The following is a 14,428-nucleotide window of genomic DNA, read 5'->3' as shown; positions in this document are numbered from 1 at the left end:
TCGTGTTCATCTCGCCCGTTGTTCAGCTGCCACAGGCTTGCTCTGCTGAGGGATTTCTCTCATTCCCCCAACTCTTCCTATCCTGTCATCGAAGCATGATAGATACTCAGATCTACTCCTGAGTCGCCAGAATTTCCCATTTTGCAGGTTCCAAGGGGAACATGGCTTGATTTTCTGCAGCAATCCAGCCAGGCGTCCACCCTTGTCTATTTTTCTTTAATGAATTTTCTGTAATGAATATTAATATTATCATTTAAGCACTACTGTTAGCATTAATATGAGATCATTGTGCATGTCCTGTTCAGCCCTCATACTGTTGCAGACACTCAGAACAGCTGCATTCGTAATGTTTATTGGAGATTCAACAAAAACAAGCCCTTGGGATTGAAACATCAAACTGTTGCTTGAGATGCAAAATAACACTGACCACAGGTTCAAGACACCAAGAGCCCAAGGAGTCCTACCATCAAAGAGACCAGACGACTTATCTCCGTGCGAAGGGTTTTTTTCTAACAGTAGCCGTGGTGAACTGAATCAGGGAAACACAGGACAGGTGCGGGCAGTTCAACAAGGAGTCCTAATCGTCCAGGGCTGTGACTGGTGAGTGGGTGTGGACAGCCCTCTGGAGCCTCCCCCGTCTCTATCGTACCCTTGCTTTCTAGCAGTCTTGCTTTCTTTCTTTTTCTACCCCAACCGGACGAGGCAGAGGGCCGCCCACGTAGAGCTGGGAAATGTCTGAGGTTTCTGCACGCTGCTGTCGCCAAATGCTCGCTCATGGAGAATTGTTGGGTTTCTGTGAAACGTTTTCAAGAGTGCGGTCCAGACCTGCTTCACATGGAAAGAGTCAAGGGAAAACCTGTGTTATGATTAATAAATAATTGAAAAATAAAATCTGACTTGCCTTGACTTGTAACTATCATCACATTCCATGAGGTCATATGTTTTCGACTGAAGGACGTAAGCTGTTTTCTTTTTTTTTTTGGGAGACAAACCTCACAAACCTCAATTATTATTACCATTGTTCGTTTTAACCAGAACTTATCATCATAAATTCCTCCGAAGGTTGTGCGTTGCATTTGTCTGTGCCCATCAGTGCTGCATTTCTCATAAGGGGATTAAGTACGAAATGTCCTAAAAGCACTTGTCATCGCTGAGATTATTGAAAAATGTTCATGTCTCTTGGGGTAAAAAGAATCCCGTATCTGTTTCGTAGCTTTTTAAATTGCCATCGTTACTCTTTACTCGGAGGTTTATTAAAAATCACCCGATCCTTTGTTTGATTCCACTCCTTTCGCCCCTTGACATGGAGAACATGCCCCCCCATGACCATCAATCTACAGCGGTTTTAAAAATAGTACGTTCCCATGGTAGTTTCAGAAGAACCTTGCGCCTGATGGGGTCCAGATGTTCTCCAGATGTGGGCTGGTAGAATCACACATGGGACAGGCCTTGCAGCCAAAACCAAATCTGCGCCCATCCCCGATGAAGAATCCCCAAAGAGTGAATCAATATGAGAATGCCTCTTCCCACGTTCTCCACGTCCACGACAATGAGTCACTATGTTTGGAGTGGGGATCCGAGCGTGAGTCAGTTTTTCTCAACCGCCGAACTATGCAGTATCAAGCAATCTATTTTTAAACATCCCGTTGTTAAATTTTGTAATAAAGGCGGGCTTATTTGTCACTAGTCCTCACTTTAACTTATGACTTAAACACCAGAAGCTCTATAGATTCAACTGCTCTTTAATAAAAGACCTTCAGTGACCTCCAGTGGAGTATTTCAGAATCACATTCAGCCACAGTATAGAAAACCACTGATAGAAACGTAGCCCATGTTAACATTCTTACATGATTTCCCTTCTTTATGATGTAAAAATGTTCCGGAAAAAAGACATCACAATATTTTCTCCTATGTACAGTGACATATATTACATATTCTGATGAGGCAGCTTTTATGTAAAATGTTAAAAAATACAATATTATCAAAGTGGGTGAGGGACATTTCAGGGTGCACACATAATTATGCAAAACATTGATTTGCTACAACTTTGCAATATCTGAAATTTCCAGCATTCAAATATGTAAAACTTCACCAGCAAGTATGTTGGAGGGTCTGACTCCATTTGTCTTCTTTCAGGATCGTCAGGATTATCCTTTTCGAGCATCTTGTGCTTGTGCCCCGTTCAGCTTCTGCATAAAACAGATGGCGTTTTTTTTTTTGTTTGTTTAAATTTGGAGTCCACTGGGCCGGAACCGCCCCACTCCGCCACCGGTATCACTGCTTCAACTTCAAGAGCTGCACTTCTTCCTATTAGAAAAAAAAAAAACAGATATAAATAAACCGCAACTTCTCCATTTAATTTTTCCATCAGCTATTGCAGCGATATGCAATAAGTATGGATGCATTTAAAAAAAACAATAATAAAAAATGAAAGAAAAACTATGTGTGTTGTCTGACCTGCAGTGCTTCTCGTTTGTTGCTCTCCTCCCGGAGTTCTTCTTTCATTTCCTGCATATCTCGCCTGATCGAGAGATACAGAGAGGATGGTGATGACACTGCTGTGACTAACTAGGTCAAGGCATGCACAGCCAGACGGGCCCTTGAGGGGCTCGAAGGCTGAGAGGATGGTGTAAAGCATCGATAAGCCACGATCACGTTCACATTTGTAGGCGGTCACGCTCTGAGTAGATTTTATTGTTCTTATTTGTCATGTATATTTCACCTATTTCAATTTAAGCTGACCGCTGCCCATGCTAACATGCAATAAGGGGGCAATTAACCCTCTTTTAAGAAGGACTCGTACATTTTGGCATCTAGTCTTGGAAAAGTACCTTTCAGTCTGGGGAGGAGATGTAATTTAAAATATGTATATAAACTAATCACTACAATTTTTATTTTTATTTATGTACAAAAGTACAATAATGGGCGGCACATGGAGCAATGGTTAGCGCTTCTGCCTCATGGGGAAGAGCGCCCGGGTTCCATTCAGACCGGAGGTCTTTCTGTGTAGAGTTTGCACATTAGAACAGAATAAAATGGCTTTAATTGTAATTGTACTAAATCTACAATGAGATTAGAGAGTTTTCAGTGCAAACATTGAGCTATACTAGTATATACACAATAAGAAAACCTAAAAGACCGTGATGATATAGCAAAGTGAAGCCTGTGATGCAAAGCAGCCTCCGTTCTCTCTGCAGTGCAGTGGAGGAACGAGGCCAATGAAGCCAATTGACCAAATTTTCCTCATTTGTATACTAATCCTCTCAAATGTATGGAGGTTGCGGCGAATCAGTGTGATCACATGACATCCTTTCAGCCAATAGCACAAGGAAGACTCACTCGTGTCGTGCCTGCAGCAGCTCCAGAGCCGTCCTCAGCTCTTTGACCTCGGCCAGCAGGCTCTCCACGGTCGCGTCATCTTTGCGGAACACGCTTTTGCCATCCACGACCACCTTGGGCGGCGCCGGTCGCAGCGGAGGAGGCGTCTTGGGGTGAAGATCTGACTTTGTTGGAGGTGTTATGAGTTCTGTACCCTGAAATTAAGAAGTTTGTAGTTTTATACTGAAAGGTCACTGCATGTTATTCGGTAAAGTTGTCTTTTTGGCCACTGACCTTTGGCAAAGCAGGAGGCTTCTCTGCCTGGATTCTTTTTGCTGACGATTCTGGTTCTGTCTTGTCGGAGGAGTCCTGCTCCTGCAGAAAGGAGTCAGCCGTCTCAGAATAACAGGCCTTGTTAGCGTGTATCACAAATATCATTAACACAAGAGTCAGGATAAAAAAGGCCCGCCCCTGTCTTTTCCCTCCCAGAGATGAATTCTTTCAGCGTTTGTCACGACTTCTACAGATGCCCCGAGGTCGGATCAGAGCTTGTTTGCTGCCCGGGACTGCCGGCACGTGACCGCGCATCGTGTACGCTGCCGATCTTGTTTCACCCGATCTCACTATGATTTTGGTGTTTATGAGTTTTGAAACTCTTCATGTGTAAGAGTGAAATGTCTCCAAGTATTGTGAAAACATGCCTGGCCGTTTTTGCTCAAAAAGGACTTTGGAGCCAATTGTCATTGTCATGTTACGCTGCATCTTATGACTAATATACTGATCTCGGTGATCTATCACTGCGTCATCCTGAAATATGCAATTTCTATTGTTCATATCCGGTCCTTATTGCACTTTTTTCGACACACACACACTGCAAGTGAAAAATAGCTTGAAAAAGATGGTAAAGAAAGAATCCCCTGTCAAGCGTGGAACATAAACTGTGGGACCGGATATGAAGAATCAAATAGGTTTAAAAGAGAAAAAAAAATCATGCAACACATTAAATGTGAGCATATGTCTATGTTTCATATATATTTACTCTCAAGGGTGTATTAACTGAAATGGGAGAGGCCATATTGTTATAGAGCTTATCACGAATAGCAAAGGTCATGTACTGGAATTGTACTTCCTTATGCGAGTGAAGGTTTTATAATCCTACCGTCGCCGCTGTGACCGTGCCGGACGGGGGTCTCCTCTGCGGCGGTTTGGCTCGGTTCGCCGTCGGGTGGCTCAGTTTATCGGTCTGCACTTCAACACTGTCAAACAGTTCAGACTCTTTCTCCTCTGGGGGTTTTGGTGAGGGCGGAGCAGCATCGCCGTTGGTTCTGAGGGGATAGAAGCTGGGTTTTAGAAAGAATCAATTGCCCATTGTTGGATAGTGTAAAAAAGCTCGTCACAGACATCTGAATAACACCTGAGGGATTAATGCACTTTCTGCAGGTTGCAGTTCCGGAGGAGTTCAGCTGCGGTCTACATTTCTCTAACTTCTACCGTGTGCAGGAGCGGAATCTGAAAGTCTTGAAATCTCACCGCTACGTTTCATTTTTGCAGCTGCTGCTCCAAGTGCCACCTCAACATCTGCAACCCTCACACACACTGTTTTATTCTAATTTTCTTTTTTTTCTTTTGTTATTTTAGTCAAGTCTGGAAATGTAATGTTTTTAAGATTGTTAATATGATGGGTTCTTCAGGTAGCAGGAGAACCGTCCCTGGGAACCTTTGTTGTTGTTGTTGTTGTTGTTGCTGGAATAGCTTGTTTTGGTTGAGCAGTTCCCTGAAGACAAACTGTGTTTTCTAACTTGGCGGTCTGCATGTGCGCACTCAGGAAACAGGAAATGGGCTGCCCTCATCTGTTTGGGCCCCAATCTGACTCATCCCAGAGTTTCCACTTCACCGTGAAAGGTTGGGCATCCTGGCATTCTTACCCCAGGACGCCATGGCAACCAGGAGCGACAACCAAAACTTTGGACGTCTCAACGGTCTGCTGAAGATATTTTCCGACATTTCCAAATTGCCCTTTTCTCCAGAGGCAATCTAAATGAATCGCAATTTGTATTTCACTTATGGTGCTTAAGCTGATTTGTGGGAAACTTCCCCGCCAAATCCACAGCGCCGTTGCATGGATATAAACAATGCAGGGACACCATGGCAACACTCACTTGGGTAAAAGCTTGGTGGGCTTGTCTTTGATCGGAGGCGGAACGGGTTTGTTGAGAGAAGGAAGCTTGACTTTGGTTGGAGGATTGCTTCTCAAGTCCTTGGTGTCTGTTTTGTTATCTGTGAAGAAACATTTCTTCATGATTCCATTCGTGCAAAGACAAATTGACTGGATGAGATGAGAAGTCATCCAAACTCCTTCGTACCTTTTGTCTTGGTCGGACCTCCCGTCTCCATTGCGGAAGGTTCGGTCTTATCTGGTGATGTGAGAAGGAAAATTGAACAAATGTTAGTGGGCGTGCTCTTGAACTTTGTCTTCTCAATGTCACGTCATCGAAACAACAGCAGCGACATCCGTCCCCTCGATTCAAGATGCTCTCACACCAGTTCATGAATACTGTACAAATAAATAGAGGCTGAAAAACATGCTGGTCTTCAGTTTTGACATACTTATGCATGTGTATGAGTATGTGTGTGTGCGTGTGTGTGTGTACTCATCTGAGCCAATCATTCAAATCGAGTCACTGGAATGATGGGGAACCAATATCTAGTCTATTCTAGAAATCTAAAAACCCTTTCTCAATTTCATTGTTTCAACCTTGTACATTGTAATACCTGATTTCCTTCAGATGTGCTAACTAGGCCCGACTAGTCAGGAGCGAATTAGCCAACGAGCCAATACCATTGAGTTTTTGTTTCTGGCTTACATTGAAGTGTCCATCTCCAATCTGCCGTGTGGTTAAACTCATCCTTGCCCATCCCTCTCAACTGGAGCATTGACTATATTCCAAAACAATTAAATGGGGCCTTGACAAAAATATTTGTTCTTGCATTGAACACAAGCGTGTATAATTTCATTTAGTACATGGAATTACAATAAAGGGCAAGACTGAGAAATTGGGCTACTATTTCCTTGAGGAAATAGTAATTGAGGCTAACAGAACTAATCCAGACGTACGAGTTTAATGTTCTTGGGACTTTTTGCACACGGGTCTCGGATTGGGTTTGATTTTGATTTTTCTGTTTCTGTCGATGAACTCTGTCTTGACTGAGTCAGACTCGAACATCTCAGCAGGGTTTTTCCCAGGTGTCAGACAACACGGAAAAAGCTTGAGGATTTATCTTGAAGTCAAGGCGTTGAATAATGGTGACCGAATTAGAACCACCTCCGACCCCTGAGCCTGAGTCACTTCTTTGAGACAAATGCAGTTAGAAAAAACAGAAATCCAGCTGAGGAGCAGATGCATTGGGAGGCGATGACTTGCAGGATGCGGGAGCAGCCTTGGTCACAGCTGCGTCCAATAGCACTGCAGGGACGCCTCCCGAGGGTCTCAACAAGTTCCCAGGGGACTGTAACTCAGCTCAGAGAGGAAAACAAAACGAAAAATACAAACTAAGCCTCATGAACCAATAGAGCACAGCACCAGTGAGCTGGAGGCGAACGTCAAAGCAGCCACGTCGCCAATTGACCCCTTTGCTTCTTGCGAACGAGCGGTTGAGGTCCCTGGTTGAACAAACAATTGGTGTAGGCATGGAGATGCACGAGGATTGCCAAGAAAATCAAAACAGGCCGCCTGATCCTTCAAAGAACACAGAAATCTCTGAGGAGATGATGGACTAAGTGAGAACACAGGAAGCCTACCTTGAGCTCTCAGAGCATTGTGAAACATTTCCTCCCAAGCAAACCATCCACAGAGCAGCGGTACTTGCAGAGCTACTTCTTGTGCCGCTTGTGTAAATCTCTCTGACAGAGTTCTCCTCATCTCCCCCCACCCCCTTGTTTCCTCCAAGACTCCTGAAACGGGTCATGTGACCGCTCCAACCCCCCCCCCCAGCTCACTACAGACTGAGACTTCCTGTGACACTCACAGGGTGAGTGACTGTGAACAGGAAAGAAAACAGAAAACTGACTGTGAGTTTCCACCTGCTAGCTGAAATACAAATATTTTGTCAAATAATTTTCCTGGATGTTTAATCAAGCGGTTGAGTCCAACAACCTACAAAGTATTCACTGTAGCAAAGCCAGAATTGTCAAATTGCATCAAATTTTATCTGGAAAATATGAAAAAAAAATGTAAAAAGTTGTGAAATCTAGTTGCAATCAGCATGGAAAAGGATAACGTCTTGGGATCCTTTCCCTTCCTTTACAGGAGCAACGGGGGCTAATTCAAGTCAACCCCGGGACATCTGCTCTGTCTGGGCTGCCAGAGAACAAAAAAGAAACCTCCTTATCGAAATCTCTGTAGACCAAATGGAGAAGAAAACAAAGCTCGGTAGCTCGAGGCTTCGTTCTTCCTCCAGGACTGCCGGTCGGGCAGCGCCAGCCAATCCTGCAGATCAACCCCTGAGGATGACCCCTCATACTGCAATGACGCACTTCTTTAAAATGTTACTATGATTTCTGAACTCAAATACTTCCTGTTGCGAGTGTTGTGACTCTGAGAGTCTTCAAGAGAGGAAGATATTTATCTTTGGTTTTTAAGCAGACTGGGGCTTTTTGGTTATTTCTGCACCTCAGACAAGTGAAACCAATCAAGCATTTCACTTCTTCTTCGGGCACAGATTCTTGAGCAAACACACAAACAATGACAAACTTGGATAAATATGAACGCTGCTCTGTGGTTCATTAAAATGTGTGACGTGTCAGGATAAAGTAAAAGACCAGCGAATGAAGTGATTCCACAGGTAGGTCAATTATTCCCCCTGAAGACATTCACATCCTTTTCCACAGTGACAAAACAAACAGCTCGTGTCATGAAATCCAAACGGACTGCCACTGGCCGTTGTCATACGTTCCGATAAACTTTTTCACCGCAAGGATTGGCGCTGATGCTAATGTGCTGATATGTACATGTGGAGGGAGCTTCTGAAGTAAAAAAAAAAAAAAAAAAAGATGTTCTGAAGCCACATGTGGCAAAACAATCAGGGCTGCCAGGTTTTTTTTTCTTCTGCTACAACAGCAGTCCATCAGATGTCTGCCGCAGCTGAGAAATCCCGAATCAGAACCTCTAAAGCACAAGGCCTGTGGTCCATCAATGCAATGTGCACAATATCAGTTTACCTGAGGGTTCCTTGCTGATGTTGCGTGCAGGTGGCTTGTGCGTGTCGCCGGCCTGGGGAGGGAGAGAGACGGGAAAATTCAAACGGATTGTCGAGCATGTTGGTATGTGCGATGAAGACATCTCTGATCAGCAAGTTTTTTTTCCACCGAGGGAAAACTCTTGACAAGTAATTCCAAAAACAGACTCGCAAACGAGCCGGAGCAAAGCCGAAGATAAACAAACATCCAGCGCTCAGCTTCAAAATCAGATTTAGACAAAATTACTTGAAAGCACATCCACGGGTTCATGGTCAAACCTCCGCCGGCGCGTCGGACTCGCTTACTTGCAGTCGGTCCACTGACGGAATCACCATGACGAAGTTATCGGGGAAGAAGCCGCAGCGGCCTTTCAGCTCTCCCGCCCACCAGCCTTCATCCTCTGTGTCCTTCAGATGGAGATGAAAGAGTCACATAATCTCAAAGACAGAGCTGTCTCATGGGATATCAAATTGCCGGCACAGATTATCACGTCAGTACGGTATCTCAGAAATCTCACTTCTCTGCTACATGATCACAATTGTCACATGTCTGTCATCTAAATGTTTGTGTTAACCTGTGAGTCATGATTGCTCTACAGGTCACGCAACCGGTCCGGCCGGCTAAAGAATATGTTTGTGAGAGAAAAATAGCACGGTCGTCCTGTGAGAAAGCACGACGGCGACAAACTGCGTCTGAACCTTTCTCATGATCTTGACAACATCCCCGATGTTCAGGTCCAACTCGTCCTGAGCTTTGGCCTTGTAGTCAAACATAACCTGGCAGTACTCCACCTCTGAGGAACCACAGCAGAGATAACGTGATTACAAATCTCATTTGTTGTAAGCAAAATTGATATTTGAAGTCGAGCTAATTTTTCTTCCACTTCTTTTATGGCATGCGAAGCTCTGAGTGGAAAGAAGTTACGAGGAGCTTGAGATGAAGCGTTCTATTGTGCAAATCTTATATAACACTGATGTCATGCTAATATAAATATTTATATCATGCTACACCCTCAAAAGCAATGGTAAACAACAGGTCGCCTTGTCAACAGCGCGTTGACATGTAACCAGTCAGGATGCTTTTGCAATCCATGAATAACATGGCACGCCTCAAAGGAAGCTGTGAGGATAGTGGCAACTTTTAAGGAAATTTGTGCCCTGGGGGCTCAGTTTGATGAGGAGATGGAAGTAGCCTCTCTCCGCTCTACATGTTTTTGAAAAGGTTTGAAAATGATTTTTCAAAACCAATTGCAATAGATCTTTCAAAACAATGCAGAGGAAACTGCGTACTGAGGTGCAACTCGTCCTTGTTTGTCCCGTCCGATTGCAAATAAACAAGAAAAACGCTTGTTTCCTGAATGGAGTTTTACTCTGGTTGGACCAAAGTTCTGCAAACCTAGCTGTAGCTGCGCTATGAGGAGAAAAGTGCATGTCTTCTTATTAGAATAATGGCAAAAAGGTAATTTTCCGCTAAGGTTGGTGCGTTCCTTTAAGCTATTCCCCACAGGAAATGACAATTGAACTTGCCATCTTTTTCTTTGTAGCGCACACTTGCTGTCTGAGAAATCTGCAATGGGACAATAGAACACACCGTTAAGGAAACAGGACAGTGGAAAGATACGTGAAAGTATTTTGGTGCGACGTACCTCTTTAGTGAATGTTGCGTCTGTGAGTTTTGGTCTTGATTTGCCGTCATTGTGTTTGCCATCTTTAAAAAAATGTTGAAAAAAAATTAAAACTCAGCATGAAGCCAATGACGGAATTCTGAATACACACAAAATAATTGGCTTACCCACCTTTCATGCAAACAATGATTTCTTTGATTTCTTTGACAAAGTTAGATGGAAACGCTCCCACCCTGCCATTCTTCTGGCCGAGCCACCATCCGTCCTCAATCTGCATCGTGGATTGGAGTGGGGATGAGCATGGCACCAAACACAGTCCAGTTTACATTCCACAGATCACAATCTCTTATCATTTTCGACAGGCAATGACATGAATGGAAACAGGGACCCCCTCTACGAGTGTGAGGGTGGAATGTCTTTATCTGTTTACATAAAACAATCTGGATTTTTCAGCCAAACAGTAAGAGATTGGCATTTCTTGTATTGTCATAGATTGGTTTAGATGTTGAAGTTCTCTTTGGGGGTGACCAGGATGGTTAGGATCGGGAATGAGTCTATCAGAGGAACAGCACATGTTACATGTTTTGAAGAGAAGGTCAGAGAAGCCAGACTGAGATGGTTTGGTCATGTACAGAGGAGGGATAGTGAATATATTGGTAGATGGATGCTGGAATTGGAACTACCAGGCAGGAGGTCTCAAGGAAGACCAAAGAGAACATTTTTGGATGCAGTGAGAGAGGATATGACGTTAGTTGATGTGAGAGAGGAGGATACAGAGACTAGGATTAGATGGAGAAGGTTGATTCGCTGTGGCGACCCCTGTAGGGAAAGCCGAAAGGAAAAGAAAAAGAAATCATAAAACTGTTTGCCAGGGACGAGCATCTGTTACCATCTTAGTTTGCAAAGTTTTGGCATCTTTAATAGTGTTTTGTGAGAAGCACAGTTAGCCGGGTTAGCACTTCTGCCTCACAGCAAGAAGGCCCTGGTTTGATTCTGACAGCAGTTTGCATGTTCACACCATGTGTGCCGGCATATCCTTTGGTTTCCTCCCACAATCTAAGTAAATGCAGAAGCTCAGATGTGTGCACGAGAGAGCGAATAGTTGTATGCCTCTATATGTGGTCCAGCTTGAACCCCACCAAACTAATGACCAAATGTTGTTTTGATCGAGTTGCTCTCAGTAGTTAGTTGCAAAAACAGAATTCAGAGTAAGTGTTGTTTGGACAAAGTTGCTTTTGCAAAGCAGGTGGCTGAGAAAAGCATCTGTACCGATTGGACAGAGTTGATTGGCAAAATAAAACCTACAAAATATTTTTTTTTTCAACAACAGTGCGGCCATTGAAACAGTCTAATCACACACCATTACACATACGCGGTGTTTCGGTGGTTACCTCGCCGATGACTTCTACTGTCTCCCCGACGACCAGCGTCAGTTCATCTCCATTCATGGGTTCGTAAGCAAATAAGACCTCGCACTTCCTCGCCTGTTTTGCCTTTTTCGCTGGGGAGACAAAGAACCGACAGCAACATGGTAATCCCCAGATCTACAGCACCTGCGGCTTATTAGTTTTCAGACGTCCACTACTCGACTCTGCCCTCAATCACCAGCCAATCAACTCGCTGTCGATGACGTCTATGGCCACTTTCTCACATTCTGACCCGAAACAAAAAGGCAGAGGATTTTGACGAGTACTTTTTCTGATACTTCTCGGTTCCCTCTTGATGTCCCCCGTCAAAGTGGCTGGCACCTCCTGTTAGAAAATTAGACGTTTTCATCAGGTGAAGACGCAACGACAGACAGTCCCAGCTCGTCACCCGCGGCAACGGGGGGGTCGACGCACCTTGACAAAGTTGGCTGGAAAGATGCCTCTCTTCCCTCTCAGCTCCCCTGCCAGCCAGCCCTCTTCGCTGGCCATTGTGACATTTTTAACCACGTCCCCCGACCTCACCGTGAGCTCGTCCTCCATGTCGCCCTCGAAGTTGATCAGCACCAGCACCTCTGCTATGCGTCCAAAAATGGGGCGGAAAATTTGATTCAGTTCAAGGACTTGAGAAAGGCAGCGCAGGAGCCAAAGATATGTGTGACATGTAAGCTGTTTTTGTCTGTCACGATTATCATCACAAGTTCAAATGTTCTGAGCTCAATCTTTCTCGAAACATATCAGCAATTCAGGGGATAACCGTGGCAACGAGCAAATTTAAGCACAAACACATCGAGGAAAGTGTAATACTACAGTGGGATCCATATCCTGTCCTGTTGATGGCAGCAAAACAAGAAAAAGGTTTAAAGCGGACTCACCCATTGTATCAGTTTGTCTCGGCTGAACGGGCATGAATATGAGAATCCGACAGTAAAGAAAACAAAAAGCTTTGCGATTGTTACTCAAGGGAAATGGCGGTTAAAACCCCTCTTCCCTCTTATCAAACATGAACAGTCAGCAACTTTTCCTGGGGCCGGCCACGGCAAGTCGAGAACTAAGAAGTGGGATGGGTCAAACAGAAGTCGGAGGGGCTGAAAGAAGGCGAGGCAAACAGGTAAGACGGGTTCATAGTGGTGGAGAGAAAAACACGTGCGACTTGAACCGTAGAAAAACAAGATTGTTCAGATTTGATGACAAATATAATTGCACACAACTATAAAAAGGGCCAAGTCATTTCCCTTCCCAAAAAAGGAGGAAATAAAGAAGGTCCTCTCGAAAGCCAATGTGTCTGCACTTGGACAAAAGAACAACAGGTTAAGGTTCTGTAAACATGAAGGGTTAAGACAGTTCGGCACTCCCTTGACCGAACTCCAGCCTTCACACGCATCGAGCCGCTACAAAAGGATTCAATATTCAAAGTGTTCACTGTCACACATCCGGCCCGGAAGCATATTTCCCTGTACGATGATATTCTTATTTTGCTCCCCATAGTGAAGACAGATAGGTAGTAGAAAAAAAAGGAAAACAAAAAAAAAATAAAATAAGCATATTATTGCAACGAGATGTAAACAGTGCACAAACGTGTCAAATGTATTGACAGGATGTGCAAATTGAAATGTGAACAGTTGTGCTCGTGGGAGGTGCAAGTTAAGAAAGTGCGGACTAATGATTTAAAAGTTGAGTATGCAAATGCAGGTTGGGTGCAGATGGTTTTAAAGCAGTTCAAATAAGTTAAATGAAGAGGTGAGTACAGCACTGGCTTTGAATTTCTTCACTTGAAGTGAAGAAATTCAAGTCCAGTTGCCACAACAAGAAGATTACGACAAGAATTCACCATGACCTGGATGACTGAGAACTTCCGCAAACATGATAACGTCTTGCTTTTTGTAGTTGTCCTGGACAGACAGACAGGTTGCTTATTGTAATTGAATAAAATATAATAAAACATGGGGCAGACAGGCTGCTTGCAGATGTGCCGCCCTCCTGTCATGGCTGCAGCTGTTGCTTGTCCATGAAGAATGCCAGACCAGTTGATCAGGATGAAAGCGGGATCAGGGATCCATCGGATGGAGCCGTGAACAATGAACAGAGTCACAGATACCCATGTGGCCTTCGCCGCATGAGAGGAAGTGTCCTAACTTCCTGTTTTAACTCTAACAAAAAGTAAGGATTCATGGAACAGCCACTGAAGGGAAGCAAACTGAACACAAAACAGATCCGGATCCAAAACGATATAAATATCACAAGCTTGTCTTTGCCATTTTTGTTTATTCAATCATACTGTTCTAGTTTTAATGACTATCAAGTAATGTAATATCATTATTGGGTCATTTTCTCTGCGTGTCTTCAGGTTAAAATCGAATTCTTTTCATTTGATTAGTGCTTGTTTCAGTTTCTCGGGACAACGACTCGTCTGTATATCTGTCAGTCAGTGTTGTTGTCAAGGCTGTTGGTCGGGGAATGTGGGGTTCATGGGAAAGAGAATTAGCTCCACGTGGCCTGGTTCTTTCTGTACAAAGCACATAACGCTGTGTTCCGCACACGCTGCAAAAGAACATTTTCATGGATATTCTTTTTTAGATATACATTGAGACAAGTAGCGGCATTCAGCCCAAATTCACTAACTCCACCGAAGGTGCGTTCAGGAGCTGACCTCTGGCTTAACAGATCGACAGCCAGCATTTGAAAAATACAATAAGCCGCAGTTGAAATTATTAGTTGACAGCAAGCTGGAGGTTTGGATGATTGCAGGATTACAGTATGTCACTTTACAGACTTCAGGGCAATGTCGTATGCCGACCTCTAACGGCTGCACCAAAAAAAGGCAAC

The 14,428-nt window shown here is 44.0% G+C and overlaps 1 protein-coding gene across 3 annotated transcripts; it reads right to left on the bottom strand.

Annotated features, from left to right (window-relative positions):
* Nucleotides 1-1,726: 1,726 nt before the first annotated feature.
* mnmip1 (manchette microtubule inner protein 1) lies at nt 1,727-12,630 on the bottom strand. Of its 3 annotated transcripts, none has more exons than XM_086153706.1 (17): nt 12,478-12,630; nt 12,020-12,180; nt 11,872-11,929; nt 11,570-11,679; nt 10,350-10,449; nt 10,200-10,261; nt 10,081-10,120; nt 9,253-9,347; nt 8,860-8,961; nt 8,537-8,588; nt 5,682-5,732; nt 5,478-5,595; nt 4,478-4,643; nt 3,613-3,693; nt 3,340-3,533; nt 2,458-2,521; nt 1,727-2,307 (listed from the first exon to the last, which is right to left on the bottom strand). In XM_086153706.1, the coding sequence occupies exons 1-17, from the start codon at nt 12,509-12,511 to the stop codon at nt 2,275-2,277; spliced, it is 1,521 nt and encodes a 506-aa protein (XP_086009832.1). In that variant the 5' UTR covers nt 12,512-12,630; the 3' UTR covers nt 1,727-2,274. The 3 variants fall into 3 exon arrangements, with proteins under 3 accessions (XP_086009832.1, XP_086009834.1, XP_086009833.1); XM_086153708.1 differs by having other exon boundaries at nt 5,478-5,583; XM_086153707.1 differs by having other exon boundaries at nt 12,020-12,177.
* Nucleotides 12,631-14,428: the final 1,798 nt, after the last annotated feature.

This window comes from Fistularia commersonii, chromosome 10 (genome assembly GCF_037954325.1).
Source record: "Fistularia commersonii isolate RoL2024-O1a breed Wild chromosome 10, RoL_Fcom_v1.0, whole genome shotgun sequence".
Taxonomy (NCBI): domain Eukaryota; kingdom Metazoa; phylum Chordata; class Actinopteri; order Syngnathiformes; family Fistulariidae; genus Fistularia; species Fistularia commersonii.
This window is presented reverse-complemented; position numbering and strand designations above follow the sequence as displayed.